General features: G+C 53.5%; 2 protein-coding genes across 2 annotated transcripts; both read left to right on the forward strand.

The window, feature by feature from the left end:
* Positions 1-1,847: 1,847 nt before the first annotated feature.
* LOC129735025 (olfactory receptor 14I1-like) lies at positions 1,848-9,255 on the forward strand. Its single transcript, XM_055700407.1, has 4 exons — positions 1,848-2,230; positions 2,388-2,442; positions 8,630-8,695; positions 9,106-9,255. The coding sequence occupies exons 1-4, from the start codon at positions 1,848-1,850 to the stop codon at positions 9,253-9,255; spliced, it is 654 nt and encodes a 217-aa protein (XP_055556382.1).
* Positions 9,256-11,197: 1,942 nt separating this feature from the next.
* On the forward strand, positions 11,198-13,321 carry LOC129735026 (acrosin-like). The gene is made up of 4 exons (XM_055700408.1): positions 11,198-11,474; positions 11,814-12,097; positions 12,376-12,515; positions 12,974-13,321. Exons 1-4 carry the CDS (start codon positions 11,296-11,298, stop codon positions 13,319-13,321), a joined length of 951 nt encoding a protein of 316 aa, XP_055556383.1. The 5' UTR covers positions 11,198-11,295.
* Positions 13,322-21,929: the final 8,608 nt, after the last annotated feature.

The raw sequence follows: 21,929 nt of genomic DNA on the forward strand, positions 1-21,929 counted from the left end.
GACGTGAAGAGCAAGACTGTCCACACAGTATTGAGCTCCAGGAACTGCTTTCCCTACCTGTCCGCACCTCCTCAGGAGACACTGTGCATCAATAGCAACTGGAAAAGCCTTCTATCACTTCTCCAAAGTGCTCATTACCTGCCTTTCTCTTTCACTGTACTGCTGAACCTTACCTCATTAAGTGTACAAGCCAAACTTGAAGACCAGGTGTCCCTGATGGAGGAGACAGGGCTCCCAAGGGCTTTCTGCCTCGTAATGAGCCCAGGGTGTCTGTGGTGCTGTGGACTTCAGGTGTTCGGAGGAGACTGAAGAAACCTCTCGAGAACACCAAGTCCGGAGCAAACCCCAAAGTCCCTGGAAGCATTAACAATCCCCGCTGAGGGCCATGACCGAGAAAGCCTCCCCATGGCCCTGTTAGAGCCCATCCTTGGAGGCTGTGAGTGCAGGTAGGCAAAGGCGCTGTGCAGGCAGCTCTGCTGCTGAGCAAAGCCTTAGCTTGCTTGCTTGCTTGCTTGATGAAGCAGAAAGGCCAAGCCATGACCTTCAGCCTGTGGGAAGGTCAGTGCTGTCCCTCACAGAGGGCTCAGGGCTCTTCCTGGGGACCATGGAAGGTGGGGGATCCAATGCCGTGTTAAGGACAACAATGGCACAACAACGTCCAGCTTCCCGGTGGGGCTGCAAGGAGGCAACGATGCCCCTGTGCCACGAGGACAACTTGTCTTCTCACAGGCCTCAGTGTCAGAAACAGCTGCCATAGCCAAGGGGACAAAGAGCTGGGTTCTCTTCAGGCTTTCCAGCCTTGCTAAAAACCTTTTCCACCTCCACCGCAGGTTGTTCTACATGGTTGGACAACTGCCCCTGTTTCCGTGCAGGCTGTAGGCACCATCTCGCTGCCCTGCCTTGCTCTCACCCCAGCAGTTCCATGTGTTCACTGAGGTACCTCCACTCTCACTGGCTCTTCCTTGAAACACAAAGCCATGGGCTGCGGCGAATGAAGAGACGGGACGCAGCTTGATGCAAGCAAATGTCCATTTATTGTACACAATCACGAGTTTATATATGTTTTCAGAAGCTGCGTGCTTTAAACAGATTGGTTCTTTAAGCTAAGAATTACAGACTAGGCAATCCCTGATTGGTGGTTAACTACAAAGGACACTTTCATCAATTAACAGCAAGGTGTTACCTTTCCTTGGCGCCATCCTTGGCGCCATCCGTCTCCCACTCCCCTGTGCTCTGCAAACATGCCTCATCATGTTAATTGTTGTCTAGACAAGCTCGAGCACATTCCCCTCAGCTAACTGATTGCCGCGCATGGTCCTAGCTTCCAGCCCGCTCCTGCACAGGGCGGGTGGACAGCCTGGCTGTCCTCAGTCTGCACAAACGGACTGCCTCTTTGCCTCTCAGGATCCACATGATGGCACCTGGAGTGCAGCAGGAATGACAGTGCCAAAACCACTCCTCAGCTGTGGTGGGGCAACCAGAACAAAATACACAGAGAAAAATCCCCTAAACTCCACTCGGTGGTGGGGTGAATTGGAGGTGACAGTGCTGAAAAGCCCTTTGATGCCATGAGTGGATTTAATCTTCTGTCACCCCATGTTCCTATTACCTGTTGTAATAGGGCAGGAGTGACTCCTCCAGAGCCCACAGCAGAACCCCCTGCTTCCTGTAGCTCCCTCAGTCAGAACCAACTCTTGAGATGGACCTGCCCAAGGTCTTCCAAAAAGCAGAGAGGCCCTTTCAGTGGGCTTTCTCTGAGAAAGGTGTTAGGTTTTGATCAGAGAAGTCTTCCCTAACAGCTCATTATATTTTCCTTCATGGACAGTCCCCAGGCCCAGAGGCAGCAGATGCCCAACAGCAGCTCCATCACCCACTTCCTCCTCCTGGCACTGGCAGACACATGGGAGCTGCAGCTCTTGCACTTCTGGCTCTTGCTGGGCATCTACCTGGCTGCCCTCATGGCCAACGGCCTCATCATCACCACTGTAATCTGTGACCACTGCCTCCACACCCCCATGTACTTCTTCCCCGTCAACCTGTTCCTCCTCAACCTGGGCTCCATCCCCACCACTTTCCCCAAAGCCATAGCCAACTCCCTCTGGGACACATGGGACATCTCCTATGCAGGATGTGTTGCCCAAGTCTTTCTCTTTCTCTTTTCTGTTTCAGCAGCGTTTTCTCTGCTCACTGTCATGGCCTATGACCGCTACGCAGCCATCTGCCAGCCCCTGCACTACGGGACCCTGCTGGGCAGCAGAGCTTGTGTCCACATGGCAGCAGCTGCCTGGGATGGTGGTTTCCTCAATTGTCTCCTGTATTCTGTGAATACGCTTTCACTGCTGCTCTGCCAAGGCAATGTGCTGGACCGCCTCTGTGAAATCCCCCAGATCCTCAAGCTCTCCTGCTTACACACCTACCTTAGGGAAGTTTGGGCTTATTGAGGTTAGTGCCTGTTTATTTATTGGCTGTTTTCTTTCCATTGTTCTGTCCTATGTGCAGATCTTAGGGGCCGTGCTGGGGATCCCCTCTGAGCAGGGATGGCACAAAGCCTTTTCCACGTGCCTCCCTCACCTGGCCGTCATCTCCCTTTTTGTCAGCACTGCCATATCTGCCTAACAGAAGCCCCCCTCCACCTCCTCCCCATCCCTGGACCTGAGGGTGTCAGTCCCGTACTCGGTGGTGCCTCCAGCAGTGAACCCTGTCATCTACAGCATGAGGAACCAGGAGCTCAAGGGTGCACTGAAGAAACTGAGGCAGGCAGGTGTCTCTCAGCAGACATCAACTGTTTACATATATACAGAAGGAATTTTTAATTAATGTGTGGAACCTCCCGTGCTGTTAGCATTCTATCTGAGACAGTCCTGTTTGTCCCAGTATGTCTGCATCCACTCCACTTCCTGAAAGGCAGGAGCCCAGACTGTCTGACCCAGCAGCCTTTAAACATGTGTCTTCGAGGATGATGCGCCTGGTTTCTGTTTCACATCTCTGTAATAAAAGGCAGTTTTCTCAGTGCCCATGTCTGGTGGTTTGGCTCTTCTTCCAAAGCTGAGCTCAGGAAGAGGCTGAAGGAATTGCCCCCAGGAGCGTGCTGCTGGGCTTGGGTTCCCCATGGCTCAGGGGAGGAGGGCATGGGGCAACACGTTAGGGCATGGGCCTGTGTTGAGCCTTGGCGTGTGGGTGCCCAGTGCCCATGGGAACGGTGGGTGACCAAGAGGGATGTGCCTGGGACCATCTCCCTGGGCTTTCAGGCACCGCTGCCCTGCACAGCAGCACCGCCTGCTCAGGGCCATGCCTGAGACCACATCCCTGGGCAAGAGCAGGTGTCTCTGTGTATGCCCCAGCTGGGGCAGGCTGCTGTGTCCCTGGTGCAGCAGGAGGTGCCTGGGGAGCCCCCAGGCCAGCAGCCTGGTGCTGGGGACAGGGACTGGCCCCGAGGGGCTGTCAGGAGTGGGCAATCAGGGTCCCTGTGAGAGAAGAGCAGCAGACAGAGGGAGGCAATGGCCTCTGTGTCCTCATGCCATGGCTGGTGCCAGCCCTGGGGCTGACTGGCAGGATGAGACCCCTCTCTGCCCACCAGCATCTGCTGTGCCCTTGTTAGGGTTATTGGGGTGAGTGCCCAGAGCTCTGCAGCCCCCTTTGGGTGGGCAATTGCATGGGGCCAGCCCAGCGTGGGCTGCTGTGTCTGCCTGGGCTGGGGAGAGGGCAGGGGAGGTGGGCAGAGCTGGGGGGGGGGGCTGGGCTGGGAAGGGCCTGGGAGAGGGAAACACCAGTGAGAGCTCAGCTGTGTGAGTGTGCAGGGTGGGGGCACAGAGCAGGGTGGTCCTGGTGCAGACCCAGGGGTCATGGTGAATGAAGCGAGGCACCAAAGGAGTGGGACTGAGGAGCCTGGTCTGTGCCAGGTACCTTGGACACCTTGGGGAAGATGTGGCAGGGAAATTTTTCCTCAAGAAGTCCCAAACACTGCTCATTTCCATCTGCGGTCATACATCGTAGCCCCAAAAAGGGACCTTTCCTTCATCATCACCTCTGTCATCCTCTGTGACTTAGTGACATCAAACTGCATTGCCATTTTGAAATATAATGGGAGCCAGTTTCCTGCTGACACTTGTTCCACACATGTCCCATAGCTCTTGCCACAGTTGGTCTCTCAGCCAATGGCGTGGTCAGACACCTTCAGCCACATCATGTGCTCATGGCTGTGTTTTTAGAAATATTGATACAGGCCATTGAGTGAGGTCCCACCAGATGGCCTGGGTCCAGTACTCCAGTCTCTCACTCTTAACAATTTCTCAGATAAAATCCCAACTTTGAGTGTCCTTGTCCATAATGCGTTCGAGGCCCCAACCATTCTTCTGGCATCTGCAGGACTTGCCCCGATGCGTCAGGGTCTTTTTTTTGTTAGAGAGCCCATTCTGGGCATAGCAGTCCTGATGTGGTCCTGTGGTGGGTTCACCTTAGGCAGTGGCCAGTCAGTCCCCCGCTGTTCATCCACTCCCCTGACTGCACAAGACAAAGGAGAAAATAAACCAGCAATGCTCATTGGTCAAGATAAAGACGGAGAGATTATTAACCCATCACTGTCATAGCCAATGGCGTGTTGTCTTTCCAAAGATCAACTTAATTTATTGCTAATTCAACCGGATTTTGATTGTGAGAAACAAGGACCAAAATATTAAAGACGATGCCCCTCACAGTTTCTCCAGGGGCCAAATTACACCATTGTTCCCAGTTCATCTACACACCCACAGCCATGGAGGCACTGGGGGGATAGCAAAGAGGGGGTTGATGGTACAGAACGTCTCTACTGCTCCTTTCTCCTCACACTTTTGCCCTTCTCCAGATTGGGTCCTCTTCAGGGACCCCAACATCTTTGTGCTCAAAGGGTATGTGGTGTTCATTTTTTCTGTCTACTTTTCCTCTTGATACTCACAGAATTACAGAAATGTTGACATTGGAAGCGACCTCTCAAGATCATCCAGTGAAATGTGCTAGCCGAGGTACAGTCAGCTCAAGCAGGTTGTTCAAGGCCTTGGCTAGATAGGTTTGGAGTATCTCCAGGGATGGACATTCCACAAACTCTCTTGGCAACTCTTCCAGTGGCTGATCATCCTCAGAGTCAAAAGTGTTTTCTTGGGTTCAGATGGAACTCTGTATACATTCATAAGAACCTCACAAGGATTTTTTTTCTTCTCCTGACTAAACAGTTGCAGATCTCTCACCCTTTCTTCCTGGGAAAGATGTTCCAGTCCCTTCAAGCAGCCTGGTGGCCCTTTGCAGAACTTGCTTTAGTAGGTCAACAGATTTTTTGGCCTTGGGAAGCCCAGCCCTAGACAGCACTCCAGATGTGGCCTTAGTAGTGCTTGCAGGAGGGGGCCTGGAAATCAGGGCCATAAGTAACAATCAGTTAGCTGAGAGGAATGTCCTGGAGCTTGTAGGCCACAAACCCTGGGAGGACAAGGAGGGTGAATAGATAACAACCCACAGAATGCTGACTGTTGAGTCATGCAGAGAAAAGATAAGGAGATGAGGAAAGATGGCACCAAGGAGAAGTAACAAGTTGCTGTTAATTGATGACTGTAAAAACTTACTGAAAGTGTCCTTTGTTTGTTGTTACCCAATTAGGGATTGCCTAGTACGTAATGCTTAGCTTAAAGAACCAATCAGTTTAAGGCACGTGGCCTCTGATAACATATATAAACTCATGATTGTGTACAATAAATGGACGTTTGCTTGCATCAAGCAGCGTCCCGTCTCTCCATCGCAGCAGTGCTGAGAGGAGGGGAAGGGTCACCTCCCTCCATCGGGCAGCGATGCTTTTCCTAATACCGTCCCCACAGCTGTTGGCCTTTGCCATGAGGGTGCATCGATGTCTCATGCTCAGCTGCTTGTCCTCTGTCACCCAAAGGTCCTTCTCTGCAGAGCTGCTCTCTAGCTGGCATGCCACCAGCAGGATAGCCACAGGGGGGCTGGATCACAGCCTGGCCTCCCCCAGGGACTTGCTCGGCAGCAGCAGCAGCAGCTTTTCCTTCTTGGAGATGAGCTTCACCTCTGGCACAGGCCACATGGTGCTACAGAGTCACCTGGGAGAGCAAAGCCCTCTCCTGCCAGGGCTGCACAGCCCAGGCCTTTTTCCCCCTGGCCTTGGCCACTGCAGCCTTTGCTCTCGTGGTGGCAACCTCGTTCCTCCTTCTGCTGCCCCCTGCCATCCCCTCCAGCATCCTCTGCTGGGCAGCAAACCCTTCCCACACAAGGGCTCCCATCCCTGGGTACCGGTGTCCGTGTGACAAGCCTGCTCTTGGCCCTGGTGCCACACCTGAGGTGCTGCAGCCCACATGGACCCCAGAGCCCACCGCCTGGGGCGCGGGCAGCAGGAGCCCCCTGTGCCACCACAGAGCTGTGACATCAGTGCCGTAAGCGCTGAGGAGGGGCAGGGCAGCTAAAGAGGATCCCAGAAAGGAGTCAGCCAAGTAACGGCAATTACACCAATATGGCTACATGTTGTCCTCCTTTATTCAGCAACTTTGTCTTATTTATACTTCCAATGCACTGTTCACGCAGCAGCAATTACGTATTCATGCCATTTGTTGATTGGTTGTCAATTACGTATTCACGTTACTTGTTGATTGGCTGTCATGTTGCAAGCGCCTAATAAGGATGTGCTAACCTAGCGGTTTTCATATCTTGCTTGGCATCTGGCCTTGTTCTTGTACAATACTCATTATTCATTATTCTGCCTATTCAAGGACAGTACAAGATTTTCAAAGTAACTTTGCAATCTGCAGGCTAGGGATGTCCAACTCCTGCAAGGGTACAGTATGCCCTTGTTCTGTCAGGAATTCCCCTATCACATCCCCCTTTTTCTTTTTGGACAAGCCAGGCTCGATCAACAACTGATTCCAAACCTTTCTTCATACAGGAGAAAATACAACAGAAGATAACAAGCACAGCAAAGATAATAACAAAAAATCGAAACCCATCCATCAATAGGGTTTTCGACCAGCCGGTGATTCCCCATCTCTTAAGCCAACCGTCGAAAGGATTTTCAACAACAGTGAGTTTCTTCGTATTATCTTGCAGTTGGAAAAGCTTTTTGTGAATGGACTCAGAATGATCAGAAAGATTCACGGAGCACGTTCCCTCAAAATCCTCACAGCTGTGTCCTTGTGCTAATAACAGAAAATCAATAGCACCTCGATTTTGTATTAAAGCATGTCGTATACTGTTGTCATCAGTGGTGAGCTCATCTAATACTTTGGAGGTAATGTTAATTTGTTTTCCTGTCCGACAAACTAACCGTCTCAACTGAGTGAGAGCCTTGGCAGAAGCAACTTGTGGTGTAAAGAGTGATGCTGAAATGACAGATGGACGTTCCCACAACTCAACATCATCTTTACATTCAGGTCCCAATTGGTATACACTACGTCTGACGCGTTTAAACTTGTTACTTATGTTAAGCATTTGATGGATACTAGGGGCAAATAATGTTAGTTTGCCAAAGTAGCATGGTCCTCCCTGTGCGCTTGCAGGTACGGCGGGCCAGGCACCAGCTCCGCAAACGAGGAATACTCCCGGAGGCAACATCTTTGCTTTCTCGTTTGTCTTGCCAGACCATGAAACAGGCCAAGTCCAATTGTTAGAGTAACCGGTGATGTTAGAATGCCAGGGGGACCCAGGGGCAATCCAAGTATTGTAATTTCTTGGTTTGTGGATCCTAAAATTACTGGAGTCAATGTCTTTCTTGTAAAACCCAAAAATCAAACAGTAGTTTCCTGGCATAGATCCTAAGATGTCAAGCTCCTGAGGTTCCATGCCGGTAACATTCCGGCCCTGAGCAATTTTGAACGCTTGAGCCCCCAAGGGCTTTCGTGGAATACCAAGTGATTGGCACCAATCGGCTTGCACAGATCCACTGTTGATGGTCTAAAAGTCATTTGTTGCTTGGTTGAGGTAGTCGGAGTATATTTTACCTGTTTTCCAGTGCCCAGACTCCTTCATATGGTTTAAAGGGACCCCAGTCAAACAGGTACGGAATGGGCCAGATGGGGTAGCTAACGGTAAGCAAAATGGACCTTGCCCTGTCATGTTGGCCCAGGTAACCCACATGGTCATTTGTGGCTGGGCAGGAGCCCACACTGTTCTTGTGAGGGCATGCTGATTATTCCTACCAGCCCTATAATCAAAGCAAGCAATGTCATTAACTCGCAATTCTTGTTCCCAACTGACAAAACAAGCACCACAAACCAAGAGCTTATGTTTTCTTTGTAGCTAAAACAACAGTTAAGGCTTTGGTCACGGCCCACCAAGAGATAGCTTCACTTCTGCTGTCAAAATTTTCTGGCATCCATATTTCTGGAAAATGTTGATTTGGCTTAAGGTTCAGAAATTCCCTACAAACATTTTCAAAAGTACTATTAGCAAAGCTGTTTTGACAATTTAAACACAAAACATAAGCATTTCGCAAGCGGCTACAATATATAACAAAAATCTGTCTACAGTTACCACAACTTAATATTATTGCTGCTGGTTCCCTACAGTTTCTGCAAAGAGCATTTTTGGTATTACAAAATCTTTTCAACACAACATTACAAGCTCGTGGCCCAAATGATTGTCTTCTCGCTGCTGTCAACAGCACATCTTCTATGGTGGATGGGACTGGCTCAAGTTCTACACGGAGTTTGTTGAAGACTGGTTGGAGGTAAAGCTGTCGTCTATATTTTCTCCGTTCTTCTGGAGTTGACATGCAGGGTGGACAGATCTGCTAGGGACCCATAGAGGTCCTTTATCTTGTTTAATCGCTTGGTTACATCAGTCTCCTCTGGCGTCTTTTTGCCACCTTGCTGTTGTCCATGCGGCATCACGCTCCATTTGATTAGTCCTGGTGTGGCGCCCACACGCTGCTCTCCCCTTGTGCAGGCGTCCTGTTTTTACTCACCTTTCTGTCCAGCTCCCTTATCTCTCTGCGAATACACAGTCTCTTTGTCTCCCTTGGCCTTGCATATGTCCTTCACAACACCTGCAGCTTGTTACAGCTGCGGCCTGCTCGGCCTGCTATTACAACAACGTTACGTGGTCTGCATTGCTCATAATATGTCCGTTGTCTTCCAGCCACTCCACACTACCCGGCACTGCACCTTCCTGGTCCATCAGGGCAACCTGGGTGCCAGTGTAAAGCTGGGAATTGCCTTTGGCCAGGGCCTCTCCCTGGAGTTGCCAGAGGAGGAATTCCTTGTGGGTGGCAGGGATGCCAAAGCATGAGGAGTTCCCCATTGGATGGCAGAGACAGGGCGTAGAGCACCTGCCATGTGGAGCCACCCCCAGCAGCCCCTCAGCCATGGCCACAGTCAAGGAGAAGCTCACCGAGGAGCTCATCCGCATCGTTGACGGCACCCTCACAGTGACCAGGCAGTACCAAAAGTTCCTGCAAAAAATGATGGCCAAGTGTCGAGAGGCGGCCTGTGGTGGGACACACACCACACACACCACCTCCCTGCAGTTGCCTCCCTCCACCCTGCCAGGAAAGAGGAGCAGCTCTAGCCGGGGCTGCTGGAGCCCAGAGGGTGGCCCCAGGGCCTTAGAGTGGAGCTGCTGGGGGCAGATGCGCACATGGAGAAGACTGCGAATGAGGACAAAGATCAAGGGGAGGACATGGGGCCAAGCAGAAGCAGGTCCCTTGTCAAAACACAAAGCAGCCTTGAGCCCGCTGGCTTGGAGGCCCAGTTCTGGGGCCTAGGAAGCCCTGTGCGCCTCAAGCGCCTTGAGAGCAGCTCTTCAACTTTCAGGCAGAGCCTGCCCGCTCCTCCTCCTTGGGACCCAGTTGCTCCCTCCGCTGTGTTCCTTATGCCTCGCCACACAAGCCAGGGTGGCAGCAGGGAGCTGCCGCACCTTTCACAAGCTTTGAGGCTGCCATGCTTCAAGCCACTGCCCTCGCCCCCCACGGACCTAGCCCTGCTGCGCTTTAAATGCAGTGCACGTGCCTGGATCCTGCTTCTCTGCTGCACTCCAGCATGTGAGTGAGCAAGGCTCCCCCAGGCAGTGGCAGAAGGCAGACTCCTGAGACAAGGCTGATGCAGGATTTACCAAAGCCATGGACAGCAATGGCACGTACGGCTAAGAGCAGGAGCATCCTTGTCTCTCGAGAGCTTCACCTTGCTTGTCCTTGCCACAAATGCCCTGCTCAGTGTGCGCCCAGAACTGCAATCAGACTCATGGATAGCAAGGAGGACACGAGGCCTGCCAGAGGGCGTTGCTGTCACTGACATAGCCAGCGAGGACTGTGCTGCACCTGCATTTCACTGTTCTTTGTGCAGCAAGGTTGACACTGCTGGGCTACGCTTGGCTTATTTGGCTTGCCCAGCACTGTTGCCAGCCGCAGCCGTAAGAGACATTGGCTCTTGGACACCCAGGCATGCGCGTGCTGCCTGTAGTAGCCCCGTTCTCTGGCGTCTCTTTATTGGGAAGGAGCTGGTGGCATGGGGCTGCGGAGAGCAGGGCGGCAGGGAACTTCCCAAAGAGGCTGTGAGGCCATGCTCGCTTTTGTCCTGTGAGCTGTTAGAAGGCAGAGCTGGGAGCCAGGCGCCGCTGCCTGCCATGGGGCCTGCCCACCCTGATGGCGCAAACAGGGCATTCCACAAGGCTCTGTCGGGGTGCGCGATCCCAGCTTCTGCCTCCACTCCTGCTTGGGACCCCTCCTATTGCCTCCCCTCCCTCCCCTCCCCCCCCGCCCCCCCGACACCACCACGCCCAGCACCCGGAACCAGGCACTCTGTGACATCAGTCCCACGTCCAAGGGAACCCCGGGCAACGGGAATCCTGCGGGCAGTACGTCAGCAGCCGTACTGGTGGCGACAAGCCCTCGTCCTTGCAGCTGCCACATGTCGCTGGCAGCGATGGGTTTTCTGCGTCTCCTCGTTGTCCTGCTGGCCGTGTGCTGTCCTGTGCACGGCACACGGGACAGCTGTGGGTAAGTGGCCCGAGGCTCTGGGAGGGAGTTGGGCAAGCCTTGTGGGCTTCACTGGAGGGGGCCTGCTTGTCCCCCATGGCCACCCCCCAGGTTCCTGAAAGCCATGTGGGAGGCTCAGTGCCTTGACAGCAGCCAGGCTGCCGGCACAACTCGTCTACGGGCTGAAGCAGAAAGCGGGGCGAGGGGAGCGGGTTTTGGCCCCACGGGTTTCCTCGGCCCGTCTGGCCATGCCTTGTGGGGAGGGAAGACGGCTGGCCTTCAGCCGCAACGGCGCAAGCCATCCAGCAGCACAGTAAGGAGTTTCTGGTTACAGAGGGAGCTGCGGGCTTCGTCCCATGGCTTTGCACTACGGCATGTCGCGCGTCGTGGGTGGCACAGATGCCCAGCCAGGGGCCTGGCCCTGGATCGTCAGCATCCAGGCTCTCGTGGAAGGAGGCACGGCGCACATCTGCGGGGGCTCCCTCATCAGCCCACAGTGGGTCCTCACAGCAGCCCACTGCTTCATCGAGGTCAGGTAAGGAGGACCAGGGGTCGGGGCTAGCCCCACAACACTAGCAGGTGCCCTGAGCGCAGCAGCACGTGCTACTGCCGTCCCGTTGCCCTGCAGTACGCCCAGTGCCTGGGCACTCCGGAGCCCCGCCGAGAGGCTGCTCAGGAGAAGGCTGGGCTCGTGCCACTGCTTCCCAGCAGCCTCCCGCTCGACACTGCTTGAGCCCAAGGCACGCGAGGGCAGTCGCAGCCTCCCTAGCGCTGCTTGCCTCTCTCCCTCGTCGAGCAGAAGGCAGGGCAAGTGCCGGGCTGCTGCAGCACGTGGCTGCGCTCCCTCTGAGCCCTCTCTCCATCTGCCTTCCAGGCACATCACCGTCTTGCGCGTGGTGCTCGGTGCTACCCAGCTGACTCAGCTGGGCCCTGAGGCTCAGGTGCGCGCCGTCAGGCGGCTGCTGGTTCACCAGCACTACTGGAACGTCACACAGAGGAATGACATTGCCTTGCTGGAACTGGACCAGCCTGTCCAGTGCAACAGCTACGTACAGCTTGCCTGTGTGCCCGACGCCTCGCTGAGAGTCTCAGAGCTGACAGCCTGCTACGTCAGTGGCTGGGGTGCCAGGAAAGCAAGAGGTGAGTGGCCCAAACGCAGTGGCGGCGCCAGTGCAAGCTTGGCCAGCTTGGGGAAGCAGGATGCGCTTCCTGACGGCAGAGGCGAAAGCCAGAGTCAGGCTGTGGGGGCGTAAGCCTCTCTCTTCGAGAGAGGGGCCGGCGCCATTGACCCAGAGCAAGGCAGAAAGGCAAGAGCGGTCCAGCGCCTGTCCGCATGCAAAGCCAAGCCCCGGGGGAGGGCTTCAGCCAGACGGGGGAGGAGAACTGGCAATGAGCTGCTGGGTGTTCATTCCTTTCTGTGCTCTTCACAGCTGGAGGATCGGCATACGCGCTGCAGGAGGCCCAGGTCCACCTCATTGATGCCAGGGTCTGTAACAGCAGCGGCTGGTACAGGGGGGCCATCCACAGCCACAACATCTGTGCTGGCTATCCGCAGGGCGGCATCGACACCTGCCAGGTAGGAGCGTGCTACAAGCCAAGCCCTGGCAGCGCAGGCAGCCCCGCCACAACCGCCCAAACGTGCGCCATCACGGCCTTTTGCTGGCCACTCACACTCCCATGGCTGGGTCCCCACCGCTGAGGGCCTTACCCGCCCCTCCCCATGGGCAAGCCCTTGCCCAGGGCCTGCCCGCCTTGTCCCAGAGGCCTGGCACGCTGCCCAGAAGGCCCGCCCGGTGCCCCTGGCAGCCCACAGCTCCACCATCCCAGCCGTCTGACACACCTTCACCACCACCGTGAAGAGCGGTGAGAGCGAGCCCTGCCTTACAGGCCCACCGCCCCCTGCCAGGCAAGCTTCTACAGAGCTTGGCTGGCCACTGAATGCAGCTCTGGCAGGTGCCGTGAGAGAGAAGGAGCCAGCCACCGGGCTGACGGTGGCCACCCAACAACCCCTTCGTCCTCTCTCCTGTGCTGCAGGGGGACAGCGGTGGGCCTCTCGTGTGCCAAGACAAGAGCGCCGACTACTTCTGGCTTGTTGGCGTGACCAGCTGGGGGACGGGCTGTGCGAGAGCAAGGAAGCCCGGAGTCTACACCTCCACCCAGCACTTCTACGACTGGATCCTGGCGCAGATGGGCCTGCGCCCAGCAGTAACCACTACTGCAAGGCCACAGCCAGTCTTCACCTACACCCCCGTTCAGAGGCCAAGGCCAAGGCCAAGGCCAACAGAATCGAGCCGGTTTCCACCCTGCCCGTTTCCAGTCCAGAAGCTGCTGGACTTCTTTACTCGGCTGCAGGAGCTCCTGCAGTACCTAAGAGCGAAATAGCTTGGAGCAGCACGATGAGGAGCATCCAGGGCAGGCTGCAGCGCACAACGACCGTTTCCTGCTGGGGCAATGCCTGCTGACGAAAGGCAGCCTCAGTGACAAAGGCCTGCTCTGTCCTGCCCACGCTCCTCGCAACGGCAGAACCCAGCAGGCTGCCTTCTTGCAATAAAGTGTTTCCGTTGGCATGGCTAACCACGCGCCAGTGCACTGCAGTCTCCTGTGCGAGGCAAGGACTTCCAGAGCCGGCACCTGCCGAAGGAGGCAGGCTGCCAAGTCGGGCACAAAGGGTCACCGCAAAGGGCTGAAGCTCTGCCTGCTCCGAGAGAAGCATGAGGGAACAGTGGAAGGAAGGAAGGCAGGTCATAGGAGGGCTCAGGGCCTTGGGGGTGGCAGTTGGAAGCAGAGAATGCCTTAGGCTGGCTCCTGCTGGCATCCCTGTGGGCTTCTGTACGAGGCGCAAGCCAGCTTGAAAGTGGCCTCTCAGGGCCAGCTGGGCTTCAGGGGAAATCCACGAGCTGGGGCCTTTGCTCACGCCACGGAGTTCCTGGGCTTCCCCAGGCTGCTCTGCTTTCACAGCTGCACCATGTTTCCAAGCCCAGGCTTACGGCTGCAGTGGCTGCCGGGAGCGCCATGAGCTTTGAGTGGGAGCAAAGAGGCTGCTGCTGCTGCTGCTCGGCAGTTGCCCCCCTCCCTGGCTGCCTTCTGGCTGTAGTAGCGGCCACGCTAGAGGAGCAACCGGAGGCCTGGGGCATACCAGACCCCTATGGAGGGGTGCCGCGGGGACTCGAGTGGAATGGTCGAGACTAGGGGACCGGGCCCCCAGTCCGGTGTCTTTTTGAGGGCTTGAGGCTCTGCAGAGGGGTCTGGGGTGCAACGAAGGCCTCAGAAGGGGGCCTGAGTGGACTAGAGAGAGCCTAAGGCAGCCTCCGGGTAGCCAGGGGAAAGGGTGCCCAGTGCCAGGTGGCCTCCACAGCCATCAGGGACCTGGGCACAGGCACTGCCATGTGGGGAGGCAGGGAGCGTGGCATGGGCTTGTTGTGCTCATCATCTCCTTGCCCCTTTGCGGTGCCTTGATGTTGCAGCTAGCCCAGGCACTGCCCCCCACCAGCACAGGGACCCTTGCACAGCACTCCAGCTTAAGATCACTGGCACCGGCTGCCCAGAGAGGCCCTGGAAACATTCCAGCACCACCTGCACATGATTTTGTGCAACCTGCTCTAGCACAGCCTGCTTTTGCAGGGCGTTGGACTCGATAATCTCCAGAGGTTCCCTCCAACAACGACCATTGCGTGATTCTGGGACTCGTGGCACTTTGGCTGAGGAAGAAGAGGTCAGGATCCTCAGGCCACCCGACACCTGACTGCCTTCCCAGTGTCTGTCCAAGAAACCTGCCAGTCCTCACTAACAGAAGTTGGACCTGCACACGTGGGCTTGCACATGTGCATGAGCACTGCAGGGCAACAGCCTTCTCTCTCTTCCCCGTCCTCTACTGCAGGGCGAGCGCAGATGTTCTGCCAAGGAGCACCAGTCTGCACAGGCCCTGCTGCTGTCGCTGTCATGCAGCGGCTCTTCTACCCCGGGCTCCCGCTACTGTGTCCCACACCACTGGCCTGGTGTGATGGTAGAGCCAGTGGCACTACCCGGCTCTGCACCTTCCCGGTCCATCAGGGCAACCTGGGTGCCAGTGAGGAAGCTGGGAATTGCCCTTGGCCAGGCCCTCTCCCTGGAGTTGCCAGCGGAGGAATTCCTTGTGGATGGCAGGGATGCCAAAGCATGAGGAATTCCCCATTGGACGGCAGGGACAGTGCGTAGAGCCCCATCGATTTGAAGCCAAGCCCAGCAGCCCCTCAGCCATGGCCACGGTCACACAGAACCTCACCGAGGAGCTCATCCATATCGTCCAGGACACCCTCATAGTAACCAGGCAGTACCAAAAGTTTCTGCAAGTAATGATGGCCAAGTGGCAAGAGGCGGTCTGTAGTGGGACACACACCACGCTCACCACCACCCCACAGTTCTCTCCCTCCCCCCCGCCAGGAAAGAGGAGCAGCAGGAAAGAGGATCAGCTCTATCCAGGGCTGCTGGAGCCCAGAGGGTTTTTCCAGGGCCTTCGAGTAGAGCTGCTGGGGGCAGATGCGCACATGGAGAAGATGGCAGATGGGGACAAAGGCCAAGGGGAGGACATGTGGACAAGCAGAAGCAGCCCTGTGCAGGTGGGCAGAAGGAGCCCAATGGGGATGAGGAAGAGGAGCCCCATGACTCCAGACAGAATCAGCTCCATGGGCCTGGGCAGCACCATCCACGTGGGGCCAGGCAGCAGCACCCCAGCAGAGCCCAGGCCCCAGCACCATGTCCCCATGGGCAGGGCACGTGGGCAGGCAGCCTCAGGACCGTGCTGGGCAGGATTGTGCCTGCAGGAGGGCTGCTCCCAGCTGTGGGGCTGCCCAAAGGCTTGGTGGAGATGCGACTGCCGGCACCACTGTGTCTGTTTCTGCAAGCCCCCGTGGTGGCAGCGCTGCTCCCACAAGAGCAATGGGTTCCCCTGCCAGTGGGCAGCTTGCAGGGTGCAGGGCTGGGACACCCCTGGCGTGCCCCTTCATCTGAAATGTTCAATCTTTTCTCTATCCATGGTTCTATCTATGGAGCTCATCCATCCATCCTGCAGCTGGGGCTGCATCACCCTCAGTGTTTGAACCCAGCGGGGATGGTCTGGCATTGGGCACCGCTGGCACCCACAAAATGGGGGGTAGGGGTGTCTGGTACCACAGTGGGTGTGCTGGCAGCTGGGGACCGAGTCTGGCTGGAGAAAGGGCGCAGCAGGGACCCCATCAGGTCCAACAAGTGCTGAGGCCAGCCCCTGGGGAGGAACAAGCCCAGGCCCCAGCACAGGCGGGGGCCACCTTGCTGGAAAGCAGCTTAGCAGAGAAGTCTTGGTGGGCCCCTCAGGCAGCTGCCTACTGGTCAGGGGATCTGGACCCCTGGCAAAGGGGGGATCCAGTATGTATTGAGACCCCACGGTGAATCCGTGCACCACAAATAGGAAGGCATGTTATCCCCAGGCTGGCATTTCAAATGCCTATCAAATGGGGTATGGCCTTGGTCCCTTGAATGCTTCTCGTCCAAACCAGATAATAGGGTTGAAACATGGGAAATAAATCCCCTACCCTATCCGAATACTCCCCTCAGGAATTGTTCATGAACAGTTTGATGTGAGTTGTGAAATAGAACCACGGTCTACCCCAGAAGCGCGAAGCCTTATTCCAGGCACGTGTTCTTGTTGGGGTTTTCTGGCACCAGTGTTTAAACCTGGAGATCGTATGTGTTATGCAAAAACTACCAATCCAGAAAACGCATTGAAATATGTAGTTTTGCTTACTCACAAAACAAAATGGAATTTTGTGTGGGAAGGGAAAACAAACAAGCTACCACCCATCAGCACGCTCCACCGGTCAATATCCAGCCCCTCAGGGTCCGTTCTGGGCATGTTCAGATGGGAAGATGTACTTTGCACTAACTACTTCCTCAAAATTATTTACATATGCATAAGGCACTTGCCTATGTCCCTTTGCTCCTGGGGGTCTTTAATGGGGTCTTTGGAGAGCGCTGGTGGTCAACAACTTGGTGAACTTCAGATGAACTTTCCTGGGGCACCTGCACTCTACTTGTTCTTATAGAACTTCATCTCTTCCCTGTGCTCTATGCTTTGGAAGGCAACGCTGCGTTACCCCACTTCCCTTGGCTACTGTTATAGCCCAGCTGCCTCAGAAGGCTTGCCACCCCTTGGTGAGCTAATTCAATAGGTGGAGTTAATCACTGCCGTAGCTGCAGCCTCTCCTAGTGATTCTTTATAACTTCATCCCATCAGCGAGGAGAAGCGCCCAGCTCTGCCGCTGAAGGGCAGAGCCCCAGCAGGGCCCCAGCCCAGCCCAGGCTGCGCCTGCCCAGCTCAACATGGCTGCTGGGAGGCTGAGGGTGGGCAATGGCAGCTCTCAGCATGCCACGGGAACAACATGGCTGCCCTGCAGCACCGGGCCTACAGCTCCCAGCATGCCCTGGGAACAACCTGGCCATGGGGCTGTCCCAGGCCTACAGCTCCCAGCATGCCCTGGGAACAACCTGGCCATGGGGCTGTCCCAGGCCTACAGCTCCCAGCATGCCCTGGGAACAACATGGCCATGGGGCTGTCCCAGGCCTACAGCTCCCAGCATGCCCTGGGAACAACATGGCCATGGGGCTGTCCCAGGCCTACAGCTCCCAGCATGCCCTGGGAACGACATGGCCATGGGGCTGTCCCAGGCCTACAGCTCCCAGCATGCCTGGGAACAACATGGCCATGGGGCTGTCCCAGGCCTACAGCTCCCAGCATGCCTGGGAACAACATGGCCATGGGGCTGTCCCAGGCCTACAGCTCCCAGCATGCCCCGGGGACAACATGGCCATGGGGCTGTCCCAGGCCTACAGCTCCCAGCATGCCCTGGGAACAACATGGCCATGGGGCTGTCCCAGGCCTACAGCTCCCAGCATGCCCTGGGGACAACATGGCCATGGGGCTGTCCCAGGCCTACAGCTCCCAGCATGCCCCGGGGCACGCCTTCTCCCAGCAGCCTCCCCAGGCAAGAGAGGGGAAACCCCAGCCGTCCCCAGGGGCAGGGGTCAACAAAAGCCACCCAAGCGAGTTGGAGGCTATAAGAAACTATGGACTAGGGTATTGTTTATTAAGATTTATGTTAAGCCCAATGTAAAGATTAGGCAACAAAAGATAAGATAACCGCCAGGTGTCCAGGATGCCGCTTGTGAAAGATAAGATAACCGCCAGGTGTCCAGGATGCCGCTTGTGCATATGAATGAAGGGTCAACACCTCCACTACTTCATGAACACGAAAGTAAAAAAAAAGGTATAAAAAGGGACTGTTTGAACTGCTCAGGACGGCAGTTGGCGGAGCGCAGACTCCCCTGTTGTCCAGCGCTGGTTTTGCTCATATTCTACTTGCTATAATTAATAAAAATTTTAATTGGATTATGATCTATTGTGGTCTCAATTTATAACAATTCTGGTGCCGTGACTTGGAAAAGGAACGGTGGGCTTTGGTCCTCCGGGGAGGCGCCCCGCGACATTTCGCAGCCCCGCGACCAACAGCTTACTCCAACCTTACCTACGAACCTAAATTCTAGAATAATGAGCAAAGGAGAAACCGGTAAAATCCCATAAAAATTCTGTGCACGGGAGTCCGGACGAAGACGCAGGACGCGTAAGTATATTGCGAATTTGTTCGCGGGTTTGCCGTTCAGGCGGGATTGGGTTTCCTGGAATATAACGAGTGAGTGTATGTTTGTGGATATTCCAGAAGATGGGGGCGAAGGGCAGCAAGCCTTTGACTCCCATGGGAAGGGTACCCATTGTACCTAAGAATACCCCTCTGGTGCTGCGGGCATTTCGGGCGAGCGGGAGTCAGATTCAAATACTCACAGAGTTCAAGATCTGATCCGTTTATTGTACAAACCAGGTAGACTTTTATAAGGCATTCTATAAGCGTGCAATAATGTGGTTGGCTATTTTACAAGCGTATAATAATATGATTGGTTAACAATTGTTTACTGGGAAGATTTCTGTTTCTGCTTTCTCTGGCACGTAGGCTCCTTTCTGCGGTTTCCCAGCTCCTCTTATCACGTCCCGTTGGCCTTGCTTTTGAGCAAACATCTGCAATTTGCTCCTTTTTCTTCATCCCACTGTTCTGGCCGTAACCTCGTCTTATTTCTTCAGTATTTTTCCACTTGCTTCAGAGTTCAGTATAATCATTCAATACAGCAAGAGCCCCAACACCTCCCCCTTTCTTTTTAAATACAGCATTAATACTGCGTTCCACACAGCTCTGAAAACATTGTAAAAGACAAGGCACTAAAAGTAACAAAAGAGTAACAAACAACAATATAGACAGACCTTGTTTCAATAAATCCCTCAACCACCCTCAATTCTTGTTGAGGTAAATAAATTGATACATTTAAACGGTAAATCAACTGTACATATTTTTAACAAGTGTAGTATTCCACCAGGTACAGTTATCACTAAAGCCAAAATTCGTGTCATTATACTTCTTATCTAACCAACCCCAATATGATTGATTTATAGCCGTATAGTTTACTCCCAAAGGGTCAAAAGCTAGTTCAAAGCAGAAACGCATTTCTTGTAGGTGACATCTGAAGCACTTTTTTTCCTTTTTTTTTTCTTTTTTTTTTTCTTTTTTTTTTCTTTTTTTTTTTTTTTTTCCTTTCTTTTTTTTTTCTTTTTTCTTTCTTTTTTTTTTTCTTTTTTCTTTCTTTTTTTCTCTTTTTTTCCTTTCTTTTTTTCTTTTTTCTTTTTTTTCTTTTTTTTTTTCCTTTCTTTTTTTTTCTTTTTTTTCCTTTTTTTTTTTTCTTTCTTTTTTTTTTCTTTCTTTTTTTTTTCTTTTTTCTTTTTTTTTTTCTTTTTTTTTCTTTTTTTTTTTTTTTCTTTTTTTTTCTTTTTTTTTTTCTTTTTTCTTTTTTTTTTTTTTTTTTTTCTTTCTTTTTTTTTTTTTTTCTTTTCTTTTTTTTTTTTGGGGGGGGGAAGGGGTTTGTAATCAAGTCCGTATTTTTCCTTGAGAAGCTTAAGCTGTTCCTCTTGTTTCAGGAGAGTTTCCAACTCTGATTTGTCGAATAGGTCCGTATTTCCCAAATAAATCATACATTTCCTCCGCTGTGATTTTATACGGCAGGTTCCGAATATAAAGGATCCGATTGACCTCTGGGGGCAGCCAGATGTTAGCTCGCTTGGCCGCTTGCACTGCCATGGCGCCGATCGGAGCGGGGGGGGGGGGTGGAGGGGGGGTGCAGCCTCGGAGAGAAACCGCGGCCGGGACGGGGCCTGCCGGGCCGCACGCCGCCGCTCGCCGCTTGTTCCTTTTCAGGACACCAGGGTGGTAATTGCGCGACCATACCCCGTACAGCTCGATACGTGCGAGCCAAAGTCTTTACCCCCTTAGTCCCAACTTGCACAGATTCCCATAAGTCCTCTCCTACTTTCTTCCATGTTTCATTATTATATATATCTTGCGTAGAAGCAAGGTAACCACGGCGGCGACTCCAACATAGCAGATCAACTACTGCCTGCCGTGAGACTGGCGTTTCAGTTTTTTCTGCCAGTTTCATCAAACTGTCTACAGTTGCTTTTTCCACCACTGATGCAGTGATTCCCATCCTGCTTAAATTTCCTGACTCACCGGTCAGCCGTGCACGTTCCGCCTTTCTTCGGGCGCCCAGCTCTCTCTCCGCTGGCAGCAGGATCCTCGCCGGCTCCGCAGCTTGTAACACGATCCTTAATGAATCTTCCTGACTTTTAACCGATCCTGTCGACCCTCATCGGATCACGTCGGGGGTCACCAGATGCTGCGGGCATTTCGGGCGAGCGGGAGTCAGATTCAAATACTCACAGAGTTCAAGATCTGATCCGTTTATTGTACAAACCAGGTAGACTTTTATAAGGCATTCTATAAGCGTGCAATAATGTGGTTGGCTATTTTACAAGCGTATAATAATATGATTGGTTAACAATTGTTTACTGGGAAGATTTCTGTTTCTGCTTTCTCTGGCACGTAGGCTCCTTTCTGCGGTTTCCCAGCTCCTCTTATCACGTCCCGTTGGCCTTGCTTTTGAGCAAACATCTGCAATTTGCTCCTTTTTCTTCATCCCACTGTTCTGGCCGTAACCTCGTCTTATTTCTTCAGTATTTTTCCACTTGCTTCAGAGTTCAGTATAATCATTCAATACAGCAAGAGCCCCAACACTCTGGCATATATCTTAGACAATTGGAGATATTTCCCTGGAACTCTAGGGAAAGATAAGCAGAAGATGATAGAATATTGTACTAAGATATGGGGAGGGAAGAAAATTTCTAAAAATGTCTTTTGGCCAGTCTATGGGTCAGAAGAAGATTGGGTAAGACAGCAATTAAACCTCTGGGTTAATAATAAAAAACCCCTTAACCCGGAGGAGAGTCGATATGCGGAAGCGTGGCTAGAAAGACCGGGAGCTAGACTTTACCCACTGAATGAAATAAAAACTAAACAAAAGAAAAAGCAAGAAGAGTTGGACGAAACCCTTCTAACCCCCCCTCCTTACATTCCTCCTCCTGCTCCCGCAGAGGTCCCCAGAGCGCCCACTCCCCCACCAGAGTCGAAACAAGGGTCTCCCCCTCTTCCTAGACGCATAACTAGAAGTCAGAAAGGGGCAGCTCAGATGTACCCCCTAAGGGAAATACCCATGGGGGGACCTCAACCTGTGATCGGATATATTTCCGTACCCCTAAACTCGGCTGACCTACGAGATTTTAAAAGAATCGAGATGGGAAACTTAATTGAGGACCCACTCGGAGTGGGAGAAAGATTAAATCAATTTTTTGGGACCAAACCTTTATACTTGGGATGAGATGTAATCTATCCTTGGTCAATTATTTACTACCGAGGAAAGAGATATGATGACGAGCAGGAATGAGACTGTGGGATGCTCAGCATGCCCAGGGACCCCAAGCAGATATTAAATGGCCACTCCAAAGACCTAATTGGGATAATCAGGATCCAGTGCATAGAACTCATAT

This window comes from Falco cherrug, unplaced genomic scaffold, assembly GCF_023634085.1.
Source record: "Falco cherrug isolate bFalChe1 unplaced genomic scaffold, bFalChe1.pri scaffold_108, whole genome shotgun sequence".
NCBI lineage: Eukaryota > Metazoa > Chordata > Aves > Falconiformes > Falconidae > Falco > Falco cherrug.

What these genes read in the sequence shown, in the direction of transcription:
- LOC129735025 (XM_055700407.1), top strand. Translation starts at nt 1,848, where the DNA reads ATGCCCAACAGCAGCTCCATCACCCACTTCCTCCTCCTGGCACTGGCA. An exon ending in GCAGCCATCTGCCAGCCCCT is followed by an intron (nt 2,231 to 2,387) that starts GCACTACGGGAC and finishes GAAATCCCCCAG; the next exon opens with ATCCTCAAGCTCTCCTGCTT. An exon ending in GGAAGTTTGGGCTTATTGAG is followed by an intron (nt 2,443 to 8,629) that starts GTTAGTGCCTGT and finishes TGCTGTCAACAG; the next exon opens with CACATCTTCTATGGTGGATG.
- LOC129735026 (XM_055700408.1), top strand. Translation starts at nt 11,296, where the DNA reads ATGGCTTTGCACTACGGCATGTCGCGCGTCGTGGGTGGCACAGATGCC. An exon ending in CACTGCTTCATCGAGGTCAG is followed by an intron (nt 11,475 to 11,813) that starts GTAAGGAGGACC and finishes TCTGCCTTCCAG; the next exon opens with GCACATCACCGTCTTGCGCG. An exon ending in GCGGCATCGACACCTGCCAG is followed by an intron (nt 12,516 to 12,973) that starts GTAGGAGCGTGC and finishes CCTGTGCTGCAG; the next exon opens with GGGGACAGCGGTGGGCCTCT.